At 58.2% G+C, this 16,307-nt stretch overlaps 1 protein-coding gene across 2 annotated transcripts; it reads left to right on the forward strand.

Annotated features, from left to right (window-relative positions):
• Nucleotides 1–1,862: 1,862 nt before the first annotated feature.
• MAG (myelin associated glycoprotein) lies at nt 1,863–15,377 on the forward strand. Of its 2 annotated transcripts, XM_045796682.2 has the most exons (12): nt 1,863–1,927; nt 3,711–3,770; nt 4,270–4,338; nt 4,537–4,905; nt 6,131–6,427; nt 6,541–6,798; nt 7,905–8,165; nt 12,234–12,521; nt 12,886–12,982; nt 13,771–13,870; nt 14,135–14,173; nt 14,855–14,959. In XM_045796682.2, the coding sequence occupies exons 3-11, from the start codon at nt 4,293–4,295 to the stop codon at nt 14,159–14,161; spliced, it is 1,743 nt and encodes a 580-aa protein (XP_045652638.1). In that variant the 5' UTR covers nt 1,863–1,927; nt 3,711–3,770; nt 4,270–4,292; the 3' UTR covers nt 14,162–14,173; nt 14,855–14,959. The 2 variants fall into 2 exon arrangements, with proteins under 2 accessions (XP_045652638.1, XP_045652637.1); XM_045796681.2 differs by lacking the exon at nt 14,135–14,173 and having other exon boundaries at nt 14,855–15,377.
• The last annotated feature ends 930 nt before the right edge of the window (nt 15,378–16,307 follow it).

Below are 16,307 nucleotides of genomic sequence, written 5' to 3' on the forward strand. Positions count from 1 at the left end.
GCCACCGAGTCTGTGGTACTCTGTCACAGCAGCCCTATCACACCTGCCTGGTTTAGAAGGCTCAGCTGGATCGGAGTGGTGGCTCCCGCTTTGGACAGGCACAGGCTCTCCAGGGCCTCAACCTCCTGGGGCCTGGGGACCTGGAATTGCAGATTTCAGCAATGGTTGCCAGTGCTCTCTGTGGACACGCTGGCCTGTGCGCCCTGCCCCCAGGGACAGCCTTTGGTTCACGCCTAGAGAGGGGATGGACCCCGAAACCGCACGGGCACATGACCCCAAGGGGGTTGGCATTGAGGTTGAAGGCTGTGACATAGGAGAACCCCAGGATCTCAGCGTCCTCCTCCAAAGCCCAGGCACCAGGGCCCTCACTCCTCTAGGACCCAGGCGTTCAAGCCCCACCCTGCTCTCAATGGGCCTTTGTCCCTGTCTGGGAAAGGCACGGGCAGAGTCTGACATCATGAAGCCTGAGGTGGGGGTGGGACTCCCCCTCCCCCTCCATGCAGCCTTCTCTGACTCCACACGCCTGGGTCTGAGGGATTTCCCTGCCCCTCACCCTCCCCACCCCAGCTGGGTTCTCCCTTGGAAGAGAGGAACCCCCCCCACTCCGAAAACAGCTCTGGCCTGAAGGAGGACAGAAGATGGTCCAGTGTGACTGAGCAACTCATGGTCAAACCATCACTACACTTAGTCACAGCACCATCAGCTCCCTCCACTGCCACCCGCCCCCACACACCCCTCCCCACCCCCCCTCACAATCACCTTGTAAAGGTCATGACCAGTGGGAGGGGTTGGGCTGGGAGGAGGATCACTGTGGAATCTGGAATCTGCACACAGTGGATCCTAACCCAGCTCAAAGAGTAAGCATCTCGCTCCATCAGCCCCTCTGTGCACCAGGCACTGTTCTAAGGCACAGAGGGCTAAGCGGACAGACAGGCAGAAACCCCGCCCTCCGTGAGCTCCCGTGCTGATGGGGAAGAAGGGCCCCCGGAGCGCAGTCAGCAATGTGCTGAGGGCTATGGAAGGACAGGGCAGCGAGTGAACGGAGGGGTGAGAGGGGCAGGGCAGGCTCCAGAGGAAGTGGCATCCAAGCTGGGAGTCCACAGGATGTGCAGGCTGTGGCCGTGGCAACGTGGGGTATGGGGTGGGTTAGGGAGGCCTGTCCAGGAGGAAGGAACGAGTGCAAAGGTCTCCGATCAGAAGGTGCTGCTAGGTCTTTGAGGAACAATGCGTGCGCCTGCTCTGTGGTTATGAAGCTTAGCTCTGTGCCAGGAGCCATTCTACCACCGGGATAGATAGAAATCAGCAGGCCAAGCCCTTATCTTCCTGGAGATCATGTTCTCATGAGAGGAGACAATCAATGCATAAGGTCATTTCTGATGGCAAGAAGAGTCTGGAAGATAGACTAGGATGTAGGCACCAAACGTGACCCAGGGAAGTGATTCAAGAGAGGGCGGAGGTGACGCTGAAGCCAAGAGTGGGCAGGTCCAGTGTCCTGCTCACCCCCTCTGTGGCCTCTTGGGACCGAGGTTTTACCTGTTCGGGCCACCAAGATTCCCTAGACACTGAGAACACCACCTTCTGTTTCTTAGCCTGAGACTGCCAGAGATAGCAGACCCTCGTAGGGACCCAGAACCAGGGTGCGTAGTGATGGAGGAGGGGGCAGCAAGTGAGGCTGCGTCCCCCCCATCCCCTCCAGGAAGGAGCTAGTAGAACCCAGGCATCAGGCTGCCCAGTTCCAGCAGTGGTGACAAGGGCCCCTTTGTGCCCCCCTCCCTCGGGGGCAGGGAGGAGCTGGGCCCCGGAGGCAGGCGGCCCCTGGCACCCAGGGGGAGGGGACGGGCTGGCAAGTGGGGGCCTGGACCCTGGGAGGCCAGGGGACTGTGAGCAGGGCCGGTGGAGCCGAGGGCGCAGAAGCGAGAGCATCCAAGTGAGTATGCGGCAAAGAGGGGCCAACGATGAGGTGGGGGGCGGAGGACCGGGCTGAGAGGGTGGCGCAAAGGGTGCCCAGAAGCACGTGCAAGGCAAGGTCACCGGCAATTGCCACTAGTTTAGGATGGGGCGGGGGGCTGCTCCGGACAGCTTGGGGAATGGGCTGGGACCATGGCAGGGACAGTGACGGGCTTAGGGAAGGAACCACAGAGAGAAAGAACGCAGGGCTCTTCTCAGCAACCCTGTGGTGGAAGGTCCACACTAACAGCTGCCCTGGGGCTCCCGAGTTTGGGGCAGATGGGGTGGCAGTGGTCTGGGGCTGGGTGAAGAGCAGAAGGATGCCAGGTGAGCCCCCACCTGCATCCTGCTGTCTGGAGGGGGCGGGGGCAGCGAGCTGTGAGTGAACCAGTGCCCGCACCTGGGCGCATGACAGGTGTGTGTGTGTGTGTGTGTGTGTGTGTGTGTGTGTGTGTGTGCACGCACCTCCCCTGGGTGAGCCTTAATCTATATCAGTGTTCCTCAACGTTGTTTTCACTATACCCCACTAAGGAACCATTTTAGAGCTGTTTTTCCTAATCCCATTCCCGCCATGAGATTCCACGGCCAGAGACGTGCAGTATACATGTTTATGTACTGCGGCCCTTTAGGGAGTCCCAGCTCACCGCAACAGCTAAGACTTTTCTGGCCCCCACCCCAAGAACCCATCTTTCCCCCTCGCCTGTGTCCCGTACCTTCCTGTCGTGGGGCGAGGCTGGCATCCGCCACGTGTCCATCAGCCTGTGTCTGGGTGGGTCTGACCTTAGCTACCCCCCAGTGCGTGTGTGCAGGTCTGTGTGTCTTTGTGAGCATGGCATGCAGGCAGGTCCACGTGTGCGCCTGCAAGCCCTTGGCAGCCCCGGGGTGTGGTGGGCGTGGAGCAGGGCCATGTGGGGACGCTTCTGTGACTGTGTGTGTGTGTGTGTGTGTGTGTGTGTGTGTGTGTGGCATTCTGCAGGTGCACGCGGCTCGCTGCCCTGCCCAGGTGTGCACCCTCATCGCTATTGTGTGAGCCTGTTCCTTCTGGTTGGGTCTAGATCTGTCACATTTCAGACCAGCATTTGCATGTGTCTGACTGTGCATGTGTCCGTGTCTGTGGGAAGAGGACAGCGAAGGCCAGGGAAGGCAGCCACTTGAAACCCTGGCTTCAACCCTGAGCAGCCGGGTCTCAGGGACTCACAAGCTCCCAACCCCGGGGTCCTTCCTGGCCCTGCTCTGAGCCCAGCCAGGAGCGCCTGACTCTTCTTCCATCCAACCTACCCCAAGAAACCCCCCAGGATGAGGCACCCTCACCCTGAGCGAACAGGGCTCTTTTGTACCGGGCCCCGGCCTCTGCTGAGGGTGGGGACAGCAGGGGCCGTCTGTGGGGTGGGAGAGGGCGGCAGGAATTCCCGCGGCATGTTGGGAATGCTGATGCTGTGAAACCCAGTCATTGATGGGCCAGGTCCCTGCCCGCCACCCCCAGGCCTCAGCTGTGGGCCATCTGCTCCCTCACCCCACTCACCACACGGCCTGCCTACCCCCCACCCCAGTGCTCCGCCGCTCCCCCTTACCTCCCCAAAGTTCCTCAGCATCACAGCTCGGGGTGGGCGGTGACTACAGAGTAGCTTCCAGGCTGTGTGGGAGGGTCCCAAGCATCCCCAGGCAGCGGAGACCACGTGCGCAGCCTGACAGCAGGCGGCCACTCAGAGCGGACAGACACGGAGAGGGCAGCCGGGAATGCACCTGTCTGGCTCTCATTCCAGGTTGGCTGGCTGACAGCTTCAAGTGACACCTGAAGGCATTCCCAACTCAGGGAGACTGAGGTGAGGGGCAGGGTTCCAACGTCTCATTCCCCCGGCTTCCCCTGCTTCCTGCTGCTGGTCCAGCCCTGGCTCGGTCCTTACTTTCTGGAGATGCCCAGGAGCACAATGGTGATGAAGAAATTATCAGCATGTCAGTACTACGTAGAGACAGGGTGGTTTGGTGGTTAAGTCTGCAGATCCGGAGCTAGGCAGATGGGGCTTGAATCCCAACTCTGCCACTTACCAGCTGTGTGGCCTTGGGCAAATTACTTAGCCTCTCTGGACCGCAACTATAAAATGTGGGTTATAACTACCCCTATCTCAGAGAGACCAAATGAATTAATACAGCAGAGTCAAGCATTGGGGCCTGGTGCATGGGTCAACGCCACAGAAATGTTTGTCATTCTAAATAATGATACCAGCAGCAACCAGCTTCTGACCGGGCCCTCTCCTGAAGCCTCACCAGAGGCACCCTTCACCTCTTCCCCTGGCCTTTAGCGCTCTCCTCTCCCCTCTCCAGCTGTTGCTCACTTGCTGGACAAAATGATATTCCTCACGACACTGCCTCTGTTTTGGATTATGATTTCAGGTAAGGGCGAGGGGTGTTGGGGGATCCTGGGGCCTTGGCCCCTGAGCGGGGCTGGGGCTGTTTCTGTGGGTCCCTGCAGCCCCCAGGGGGGTGGTGGGAGGTGACGGGAGTGTGTGTGTTGGCGGGGGGGGGGGGTGGGGGGCAGTGGTGACCGGGAAGGACCTGTCCCTGCACCTCAGCGGTCCTGCTTGCCCACAGCCTCTCGAGGGGGTCACTGGGGCGCCTGGATGCCCTCGTCCATCTCGGCCTTCGAGGGCACGTGCGTCTCCATCCCCTGCCGCTTCGACTTCCCGGACGAGCTGCGGCCGGCCGTGGTGCATGGTGTCTGGTACTTCAACAGCCCCTACCCGAAAAACTACCCCCCGGTGGTCTTCAAGTCTCGAACCCAAGTGGTGCACGAGAGCTTCCAAGGCCGCAGCCGCCTCCTGGGGGACCTGGGCCTGCGGAACTGCACCCTTCTGCTCAGCAGCCTCAGCCCCGAGCTGGGCGGCAAGTACTACTTCCGCGGGGACCTGGGGGGCTACAACCAGTACACCTTCTCGGAGCACAGTGTCCTGGACATCATCAGTGAGTCCCCAGAGTGCGCGCGCGGGCGGGGGTGGGGGCGGCAGCGCCGAGTCCTCCACGGCGCCTTCCCAGGGAGGTCTGCGGCAGCCCGGCCTGGGGTTTCTCAGTGTGGCTGGGGCTGCACACCCCCATGCCCGCACAGACCAGGCAGATGACAGAAACAAGCAAAGCAGGGCCCCAAATAGTCTTGCTGCCCTCAGAGGAAACAGGAGGGCTCTTCGTCTTCTTCTAGAAACAACTGGAAGAAAAGCAGTGGGTCCCAGGGGCTAGGGGTAAGGCCTCTGGATCCCTGAGTTAGCTGGGTGACTGTGGGCATGTTACTTAACGTCTCTGGGTCTTGTTTTCCTCTTCTGTAAGATGGGGATAAGAATAGCACTTACAGCCCCGTGAGTGAATACTTGTGCAGTGCTCGGAGCAGCACCTGGCTCTGGGTGACCAGGGCTGGAGGAGAATGTGGAGATGCGGCTCTCAGTCTGAATCTTTAAGAGAAACCAGAATTGTGTGTTTTTCTGTGTAATCTCCTAATTCCTACACATTAGCTGCCGATTCAGATTTTTAAAAACAAATCCTAAGTTTAGGCCAAATAACATGCAGTTCTGGGCCAGATTTGGCGATCAGTAGGGCACGCCACCTAATTTCTGAGAGGCCCCATAGCATGGAGCCCCTAGATTTGGGTTCCCCGTCAGCACGGAGTCCAAATGAGCCAGATTACAGCCCCAATGCAGAAAGAGACCCCACTGGCACAGCCAGACCCATATCTCTAGGACATACCACATACACACACACACACACTCACACACTCACACACTCACTCACAAGCATGAGGGGAAAATAAACCAAAGCAGACATGGGAAAGGAGAGAAGTTTCTTCAGGGTTACAGTGCAGTATCCAGAGCTCAGATAATGAAGCGGGAGTGACGGAGTTTGCAGCTCGCTTTCCCTCCATACTAGCTGCGGCCTCAGTTTCCTCATCTAAAAACAGCAAAATAACCTCACCCGCCTTCTAGCATGGCTGGAAGGACTGGCAAGGGAAACGCTATAAAGTACTCAGCCCATTATATAGTTATTTCCATTATGACGCATCGGTGGTGGGGTCGTGGAGGGCCCCTGGGTGAAAGGTAACCAGGAGGAGAGAAGGTTGTAGGGAATTCTGTATGCAAGGATGGGGAGGAGACCAGGAACCAAGAATGCTTCCTTAACCCTCCTGTTCCCCCGTCTCATCTAGACACCCCCAACATCGTGGTCCCCCCGGAGGTGGTGGCAGGCTCGGAAGTGGAGGTGAGCTGCATGGTGCCTGACAACTGCCCAGAGCTGCGCCCGGAGCTCAGCTGGCTGGGCCACGAAGGACTAGGGGAGCCCGCCGTGCTGGGTCGGCTGCGCGAGGATGAGGGCACCTGGGTGCAGGTGTCGCTGCTACACTTCGTGCCCACTAGGGAGGCCAACGGCCACCGGCTGGGCTGCCAGGCCTCCTTCCCCAACACCACCCTGCAGTTCGAGGGCTATGCCAGCCTGGACGTCAAGTGTGAGCCTGGGGGCGGGGCGGGGCGGGGCGGGGCGGGGTCAGGGCCGGGGGCGGGGTCTGCGACCCCAGCCCGCCGACCAACCCCCCCTTCCGGGTTGTGTCGCCGGTCTCAGACCCCCCGGTGATCGTGGAGATGAACGCCTCGGTGGAGGCCATCGAGGGCTCGCACGTCAGCCTGCTCTGCGGGGCCGACAGCAATCCGCTGCCGCTGCTGACCTGGATGCGGGACGGCACGGTGCTCCGGGAGGCCGTGGCCGAGAGCCTGTTCCTGGACCTGGAAGAGGTGACCCCCGCGGAGGACGGCGTCTACGCCTGCCTGGCGGAGAACGCTTACGGCCAGGACAACCGCACCGTGGGGCTCAGCGTCATGTGTGAGTGGCGCCCGCGCCCGGCACCCGCTCCAGGCGGAGAGAGGAGGGGAAACCCGCGCCGCGCGGGGAGGAGCTGGGCGGGGACGGGGGAAGGTGGAGCGGAGGGCTGCAGGTCGGGGCGTTCCTGTGTCCCACAAGTATCCGATGAACACCTACTGCGCCCCACTCTCATCCCCAGACGACGTGGGAAGACAGAGGGGTGCCTGCCACCCAGGAAGCCAGTGAAACTCCGTTTCCCGAGGACCAGTCTTGGCTGGTCTGGGAGTAGATCTGGGCCCTGGAAATCCGCATTTCCCAATGAGCCCCATTGCAATTGTAGGGGGAGGGATGAGGGGACCCCAGACCTCAGCCAGCCCCTAGGCCGCACTGTGTTGTTCTAGAGTTCCGGGGCGGGGGAGGGGGGGAGGCTGGTCAGATAAGGTTCTTTGTTAGGAACCAAGGAGAGGTCATTCATTCATTCACTCATTCACAAATATTTATTGAGGCAAAATGCCCAGGGCTGTGGATAATAATAATGAGCGCTGTAGCCAACATTTACTCAGCAGTTTCTGAGTGCTTTACACAAATACTCTGCCCCCGGACATCCCCACGGCTGGCCCCAACCCACCTCTTCCCTTCTCAGGGAAGCCTTCCCTCACCATCCTAGTTAAAACTCCAACTACCCTGATTTCCCATCACCACATTTCTTTTTCTCCAAAGCTCATATCCTCATCTCGCCAACTACATTTATTTACTAACATAGAGTCTCCTCACATGGTTGGGAATCTTCATCTTACCTTGTTCAGGTTAAAACAGCACCTGTCTCTTAGGTTCTCAATGGCAACTGTGAGGTTGGGACTATTATTAAGCTCATTTTCCAGATAAGAAAAATGAGGCCCTGAGAGGTTAGCACATGGGTCCACACATGGCTGGGAAAGGGTAGAGCTGAGATTCGAGCAGAGCCCTGTTCTTGTAAACAGGATAGCCAGACAGGGGTTACCTGAACCATCCTGAGCCAGTGTGCTCAGATTGGGGCATATGGGGTCACATTGGGGGTGGGAGTTGGCTGGCAGAAGAGGCACCCTTGGCTTCTGACCATCGGGCCCCCCTTGTCCTGCCACCCCCAGATGCACCCCGGAAGCCGATGGTGAACGGGACGATGGTGGCTGTGGAGGGGGAGACGGTCTCCATCTTGTGCTCCACACAGAGCAACCCGGATCCTATTCTCACCATCTTCAAGGAGAAGCAGATTCTGGCCACGGTCATCTACGAGAGTGAGCTGCAGCTTGAGCTGCCTGCCGTCACTCCTGAGGATGACGGAGAGTACTGGTGTGTAGCTGAGAACCAGTATGGCCAGAGGGCCACCACCTTCAACCTATCTGTGGAGTGTGAGTACCCCCTGCTCCTCTCCCCTTCCCCTGCCGAGAGCCGGCTGCACTTGGTCTCCTTCCACATACCCCGCCTCAGTGGATGGTTCCGTGGGTTCCTGGATTACTGGGAGGAGTCCGTGCATCCCAACCAGGGGTCAGCTTTGCACCAGCAGATGAGAACGGACAAGGTAGGGAGGCTGAATCCACAGCAAGAAATTGAAAGTCCCACCTGAGAGCACTGTATTCCCACATCCTGGGGTGCACTTTTGACCAAGGAGATTTCTAGATCCTGTGGCTTCTGCCCCCTTTGCATTCACCAATAACCACGGCATTTAACCCTTGAGTTGCATGGCTATGCACAGGCATTGCTGGAAGCTTTGTACGGGGATCCACTCATTTCGTCCACATGACATTCCCAGGAGGGAGGTTCTATTACTGTCTCCAGTTTCCAGAGAAGCAAACTGAGGCCCAGAGAGGTTATGCCACTTACCCAAGGTCACACAGCTAGAGAACGGTTCAAATCCAGACAGTCTGGCTCCACTGTTCTGTACAGCCATAGTTGACCTCATCCCATGTTATTACATCAGAATACATCGTTCAAGCTGTTGTTATGTGCGAAGGGCAGTGTGATGCTGGGGAATGTGGGGGAGAGGACCAAGAGGACACCAAGCTTATTAACAGATACAGTGTAGCCAGAGAGATTGGATGGATGCACATAGAAAGCTTGGAAGTCTTGGAAATGAAGCTCATCATTCCACTGGCAACCAGCACCTGTCCCGACCTCCTCTCGGGATGACACCGCCAACACCCCCAATCCCACCCCAGCCAGCGTGCGCAGCGGTGTAGCTCCAAGTCACGGCTTCCACTCCCTCTCCTGCAGCAACTCCCTCTGGAATGTCACCGCCATATTTCCATCTTCCCTGCTTCCTCTTCAGCTCCTGCCTGGCCTCTAGCACTAGTCTCCAGACTTCACCACTCCCGGCCTCCATGACTCCAACCTGCCGTGGGCCCCACCACGCAGGTTTGCCAGGCGGTATTGAGCACCATCCGTACTCAGTACTTTGGATGTGGCTATAATCAGTACGTGGTAGATACAGACTATTTCTGGAGGGCCACCTTCCATGGCAAAGGGGTGGCTGCGCACCGCTGTGCTAACCCTTCACCTTGGGGCACATCCCCTCCCAGCGTCTGCTCGCTCGCAGTCCCCAAGGCGGTCATGAGTTGTGCGGTGTTCTGCTTTCTCCCTCGCCTTCCTCCTTCTGCTACACCCCTTTTCCCTGTCACACCCCAAGCCAGTGGCGTCTTAAGTTGGAGGGGCAGAGAGCCCCCTGAGGCTCGGATGGAAGCCCCGGAGCTTGCACACCGCAGCGTCTCACATGCATGTGCAGTAAGAGGGGCGGCCGCAAACGGTCGTTCCTGGTCTCTTCTGGGCAGGATCCTGAGCTCTGCAGGTGTTCTGCGGAGCCCGTGCCCTCACCCTGTGAGGCAGGCATGCGTTATCATCATCCCCTCTTTGACGGAGGAGAAAACAGAGGTCAGAATTCCCCAAGACCATGTCGCTCGGAAGGTCGGTCAGAACCAGGAGTCTTCTGGGCTCTAGTCTGGCCCAGCTCTTAAACCTCTGGCTGCTTTGCCTCCCCGCAGCCCGCAGCACCCAAGGACTTACTTAATCTGGCTTCTTTTGAAAACGAACCAACAGATTTGGAGTGGAAGGCCCTCATCCTGCTGGAGTTGAGAAGCAGCCATGCCCCCCACCGGCCCCCGCCCCACGCGCTGAGCCCTTCGGGCTTCACCCAGGCCTGGGTCACCGGGCGTGCCCATGGCAGTGCGGCCTCAGCCTGCTAGGCACAGCGTCCCTCAGGCCCTTCTCTGTCCCTGACGTCTGTGTCCCCTTGCACCAGGGGTTTGGTGCTCACTGACAGCAGCCGGTGCCCCCAGTGTGGGGCTTCCTTCTCATCCGCAGAGCCAGGGCCCAGCATGGCGAGGGACATGCAAGGTTCTCACCTCTGCTCAGCGCTCACGTGCGGGGCATGAATCTAAGCCCTTGGCTCGTACTGACCTGTTTTAGTCTCACCACATGATTGTGAAGGACTGTTCTTCACCCCAGTTTAAGAGAAGGAAACCAAAGTATGAACTGGTGTCCGGCACCAGACAGAGCTGAACCGACCCAGGTCAGAATCCCCGCTCTGTCTCCATCTTGCTGCATGATCCCAGACAAGTGACTTCCCTTTGGCTGAGCCTCTCCACTGAAAAATGGGTATGATAACCATAGCTTACCCCAAAGGAGGTTGTGAAGAGTCTGGAAGTTATGCTGCGTGCCCGCAACGCCTGACACTTGCGCTGTGCTCCGTAAATTATTTCCCGCTAATCTCTCCCTTGGACTCCAGGCTGGGTGCCCGCCTGGAGTTCCGGATGCCAAGCCTTTGCTCACGTGCTCCACTTGCTGGAATGGTTCTTTTTATCTCATCCTGAATCCTTGGGAGGGTTTTAAGACTAAGCCCTTGCGAGGAAGGACCAATACTCCTGTTTGCACAGATGAAAACTCCACCTTGGAGGCCTAGGGAAGCTGAATGTGGGACTTGGGGTTTGTACAGGGTCAGTCAGGGATCCCCAGGCCTCCCAGGCCACCTGCCAAGCTGCGGAGATACTGAGCACATGCAAGCACGGTGTCGGCATGGGGTCTAGGGCAGCCACTGTCAACGGAGCGGCAGGGGTGAAGTCTTGAATGAAAGGGTTTCTAAAAAAAATGTAATAGCTGTTGGTTCAGGTTTGTCCTTATGCACTTACTCGGTGGGACATTAATTCATTAACACTACAACAAGCAGAGTGTGTGTATGCCCGAACAGAATTCACGCTATATATTTTTAATTTACTAGATTTAGATGCAAATACACATTGAGGTTCCAGTTGGAACCATCTAGAGGTTGAATCTGGTCACGTGACTCCCTGGCCTGGCACTGTTATCTGCATATTCTTTTTTCTGCCGGAAATTGAAAGTAACTGGGGGTAGATGGCCCGAGGGTCTTTTGGCCATGTGTAAGCGTGTTCTGGTCAGAAGCGAGAACCAGAGCTCACTCTAGAATGAGCGGACTCTGGTGCTGGATTCTTCAGGAGGGAAAGAGAGCATAGCTTTAAAAAGCAGCATTCAGTGTTCTATTATAATGTCGTATTTTAGAAAATGAAAGAAACAAACAAAAAAAAAAAAACCCACAAAAACCAGACCAGTACCATTTTTGTAATACAAATGGCAGCAAAGGAAAGCTCAACACAATGAACTTGGGTGGAGGGCGGGGCGTGGTGCCCGAGGTGGAGGATCCCACGAGGGGGGACAGTCAGGGTGCAAGGAAGCTCGAGGGAGTCAGCAGGGGCATCTGCAGGTGGCCAGGAGGGGGTCCGGCAGGGCTCAAGAGCCCATGTGAGTCTTCGCAGAGCTCCGCTATGTGAGAGGCGCGTTCTAAGCGTGGGGTCGAGACCTGTCTGGACGGGAGCAAGAGCCCAGCCGTATGGGCATCTCACACGGGTAGGGATAAGTGCTGGGGAGCAAGACCCAAACGGGACGGGGAGCGAATGGTTAGTGCATCGAGGTGCAGTTTCTGTGAGTGGTCAGAGAAGGAGATGTCACCTGAGTAGAGCCCCAGGGCACAGAGGGAGGGACTGAGTTCAGCAGGTGTCAGGGGAGTGTTCCAGGCTGAGGGAGAAATGCAAGGACCCTGCGGTGGGAAAAAGCTCCATGAGCTTTGCAAACAGCGGGAGGCCAGCGTGACTGGGCAGGAGCCATGGTGAGAGAAGGTCCGTGCGGCTGGGTCCCGTGGGGCCTCGCCAAACCAGGGAAAGAATTTGGAAATCATTGTCAGTGACCTGGGGAGCAACGGAAGGAGGGTTTTGAGCAGGAAGCCTTGTGATCTCATTTGTGTTTGACAAGGTGAACAAAGTTAGAGAGGGGGCTGGAGACAGTGCAAAGGGGGAAATGCAGCTCATCTCTGAGACAGCTACCACCTGCTTTTGGCCCTCCACCAAGGAGTCCCCTGAGGCTCAGCCTCCAGTCGGCGCCAGTCCCCTGAGCCCTGGTCCTTTTTGCCCCTGCAGTTGCCCCCGTGATCCTCCTGGAGTCCCACTGCGCAGCAGCCCGGGACACAGTGCAGTGCCTGTGCGTGGTGAAATCGAACCCGGAGCCGTCCGTGGCCTTCGAGCTGCCCTCACGCAATGTGACCGTGAACGAGACCGAGCGGGAGTTCGTGTACTCGGAGCGCAGCGGTCTCCTGCTCACCAGCATCCTCACGCTGCGGGGGCAGGCTCAGGCCCCGCCCCGGGTCATCTGCACGGCCCACAACGTCTATGGCACCAAGAGCCTGGAGCTGCCCTTCCAGGGAGCCCGTGAGTGCTGTGATGGGAGGCTGGGAGCCACAGGGATGGAGGGGGCTTCTCTTGGATCCAGGCTTCCCTCCCTGAGGCTGACCATCAGCCACCAAGCCTGGGTGGGGCGACGCAGATAGATCAAGTGGTAAAGATGCCCTTTCCAGTTGGTAAAGAGAGGCTGCCCTGGGTTTGCCTGCGCTTTAATGGGCCCTCTCCTGGACGCTCTGGCCGCTACACCCTCCGGGCCAGTGAGGCCTTGCAAGGATGTGCCAGCTATGGAAATGTTTTCACCCTCACCTCTGCCCCAGCCCGTCGCCCAAGACCCCAGGGCGTCCTCACTACCAGCAGCATTCCTGAAGATGCCTGGGTCTTTTGTCCTCAGACCGCCTGATGTGGGCCAAGATCGGCCCTGTGGGAGCCGTGGTAGCCTTTGCCATCCTAATTGCCATCGTCTGCTACATTACCCAGACACGCAGAAAGTGAGTGGCCTGCCACGGCTCATCTGGGGGGTGGGGAGTCTCCCGGGGCTGGGGAGGTGGGGAGGTCAGTTAGAGGCAGCGATGGACAGGGGAAAGCAGCCCTGTCTGTGTGTGGGAGGGCGATTCTGCTCTGTGGATGTTTGGCTGGATGGACGAGAGAGGCTCCTGCTAACATGTCAGGGCGGGCCAGTGCCTGCGCTGAGCACTTTCCCCTGATGGCTACCTGTTCCCCAGGTTCTGTGGCCATAGCTTCCTGCCCTCTAGGAACCCTCTTGCACATGCTTTGGTGCGATGGGGGAAACCCAGCCACCTCTGGCTTGTAGCCACAGGGTCGGTCACAGTCGGTTCCAGGGCCCCGGTGATTACACACCTCATCTCTGGCAACAAACACACTCCCCAGCCCCAAACCACACCCACCTACCGCAACTCTGCTATTTTTCCTCCTTGTGGCACACACACACCAGCTTCCCTGAAAATGAATTCATCTTTCTGCTCCACATCCTGGCTGCAAGAGGGGCTGATGGAGCCAGAGCCCAGGAGAAGAACCCCAAGAAGCTAGGCCGGGGTCCCAAAAAGTGGCAGGGACCAGGGACTAGATGGAGGGATGGGCCGTGGGGGACAGGAGGAGGCTGGTCATTCTGAAGAGGCCATCTACCCCGCCTTAGAGAAATGGGTGGGAACAACCCTAGGGTCCCTTGAGCCAAACTCCTAAGGTAGATGGGGTGCAGAAAGGGAGTGGAGAGGGAGGCCTGGGAATCCTGCTGGGGCTGACCTGTCCTGCCCTGCAGAAAGAACGTGACAGAGAGCCCCAGCTTCTCGGCGGGGGACAACCCCCCGGTCCTGTTCAGCAGCGACTTCCGCATCTCTGGGGCGCCAGAGAAGTATGAGGTGAGGGCCAGAGCCCTGTGGCTCCAGACTAGCTGGAGAACCTGGGTGCCAGGGACCCTGAGGGCCTGGGAGGGCCTGGGAGGCCAAGGGGCAGAGGGGAGGCCGGCCCCTTCAGCAGGGAAAGGGAGGAAGTGCGGAGGGCTGGCTGCATCTGGGCTGGGAGGGGTGCTCAGGCTGAAGCTGTGAAGGGGGCTGAGGGGCTCAGCGGAGGGCAGCCCCCATCCTCCCCTCCCGGGTCTATGACTGCATTTCCTTCTCCAATAGTCCAGAGAGGTCTCTACCCTGGAATGAGCGCCCCAGGAGGTAGGTTCCAGGGGCCTCCGTGTGCCCACCTCTGGGCCCTTGTCGGGCCTCAGGGTTGGCGTGCATGTGTGTGCGTTCTCGTCAGGTATCCAGGATGTTCCCTGGTGAAGTCTGGCCCTGCCTAGCCCTCCTGGCCTTGTCTAGTCTGTCCTGTTGCTGCTCCCTTCTGTCTGTGGCCAGTGTCCTGTGTCTGTGTCCAAAGGCTCCGTGTAGGGGTGGGGGTGGGGAGGAGCACAGGACAGGGAAGCCGAAGTCACACCTACAGGATCTCCCAGATTGAGGAGGGGAGCCAGCCCAGACCCAAACATAGGGGAAGGCCTTACAGAGCCAGGCACTTACACACATTTGGAAAGGCGCGATCCTGACCGGGTGGCTTTAATCTGAGAAGATGCTATAGGTTGAATCGTGGGCCCCCCAAATTCTTATGTTGAAGAGGGCTTCCTGGACACATTGGATTTGTAGGTGACTCTCAGGCTTAGCAAGGAAGAGGCTGTTGGGTGGGGAGACGGGGGCGCACCAGCACAGGCAAAAGCCCCAGACTGCGCTGGCGGGCCTTGGGAACGGAGGTCTACATGGGGCTTTGGGACTTAACTCTGGAGCTACGGGGGTGCAAGTAACAGCAGCCTTTGCCCCTGGAAAAGGTGGAACAAGCCCCTTCTCATGGGCTGGTTCTGTTCATAGAGTGAGAGGCGACTGGGATCTGAGAGGAGGCTGCTGGGCCTTCGGGGGGAGCCCCCAGAGCTGGACCTGAGCTATTCTCACTCGGACCTGGGAAAACGACCCACCAAAGACAGCTACACCCTGACGGAGGAGCTGGCCGAGTATGCTGAAATCCGTGTCAAGTGAGGGGGCTGGGGGCAGCCTGTGTGGCCACCCCTCCCTCAGGACCCTCACTGGCCCCTACTGGCTATGGGCTCCCTTGCTCCCCAGAATGGTGGGGGCTGGGGCCGGAAAGGGAGGGGGCAGGTGACAGTGAGGTCCTGGGGGCCTGGCCTCCCCTCCTTCCCAGCTGCCCCCGGCCCTGCCAGCACCCACCCCGCACTGTGGCTCCTCTCTAACCTCCTTTAACCTCATCTGTCCGGAGGGGAGCTCCATCTGTCCGTCTGTCCATGTTATTTATTGCTACCCCTGCCTGGTCTCCTGCCCCCACACCCGGCCCCAGGGCCTGTACAGAGGGACGTGAAATAAATACCATGAAGCCAAACACCTGTCCAGATCCTGATGATTTCTGATCCACCCTAGGGGAGCCTGCTGCCCCCCTCCTTGCCCTCTGCAGGGTCCTGTGTGGGGACGAAGGCCCAGGAATTCTAACCCGGAGCCCAAGGCCACCGCCCTAAAGCTGCTCTCTGAGCTGGCAGCTGCAGGCTGGGTCTGGCTCCTCCGATCACTCACATCCCCTCTTGTCCCATGCAGGTCGGGGTGTTCCGTGAGCCTGTGTTGGTTTGACCTCCATCACTCACATTCATGCCATACTCTGCAGCTATCAGCCTTTCCAACTTTACTTTGTTGGTTCAAGAAACATTAAGTAGGCACCAGCTGTGTTTGGTGCTCAGGTCATCTTGGGAAGGGACGGGACAATGCTGTGAAGATAACACTGGGGCTCAGAGAAGTTTGGTGATTTTCCTAGGGTCCTAGAGCTAGGAAACAGAGTGGCCAGGCCCGGACTCAGTTTTTTGTTTTTTGTTTTTTCCCCCATAACCCCTGTTGGCAATTTGAAGAGGGCCAGACTCTCCGGTATGAATGGTATTAATAACAAATAGTTGTTGAGCGCTTGCTATGTGCCCCATGGTTCTACCTGATTTACATTAATTAATCTCCACTACCTTCCCTAACTAGTCTGACGTTGGCTCTCAAAGTGGGGTCCCGCACCAGCAGCATCTGCATCACCTGGGAACTCGTTAGAAAGGCACATTCAAGGGGTGCCTGGGTGGCTCAGTTGGTTAAGCATCTGCCTGCGGCTTAGGTCGTGATCTCAGGGTCCTGGAATCAAGCCCCACATCGGGCTCCCTGCTCAGTGGGGAGTCTGCTTCTCTCTCTTCCACTGCCCCGCACCTCACTCATGTGTGCTCTCTCTCAAATAAATAAATAAAATCTTAAAAAAAAAAAAAAGAAAGGGAAAGAAAGAAAGCCACAT

This window comes from Ursus americanus, chromosome 21, assembly GCF_024610735.1.
Source record: "Ursus americanus isolate L20-20 chromosome 21, mUrsAme1.1.p, whole genome shotgun sequence".
In the NCBI taxonomy this organism is placed as follows: Eukaryota; Metazoa; Chordata; class Mammalia; order Carnivora; family Ursidae; genus Ursus; species Ursus americanus.

Coding starts and splice junctions, on each gene's coding strand:
- MAG (XM_045796681.2), top strand. CDS start 4,293: ATGATATTCCTCACGACACTGCCTCTGTTTTGGATTATGATTTCAG. Junction 6,799..7,904: donor CGTGGGGCTCAGCGTCATGT/GTGAGTGGCGCC, acceptor TGCCACCCCCAG/ATGCACCCCGGAAGCCGATG. Junction 12,983..13,770: donor ATTACCCAGACACGCAGAAA/GTGAGTGGCCTG, acceptor CCTGCCCTGCAG/AAAGAACGTGACAGAGAGCC.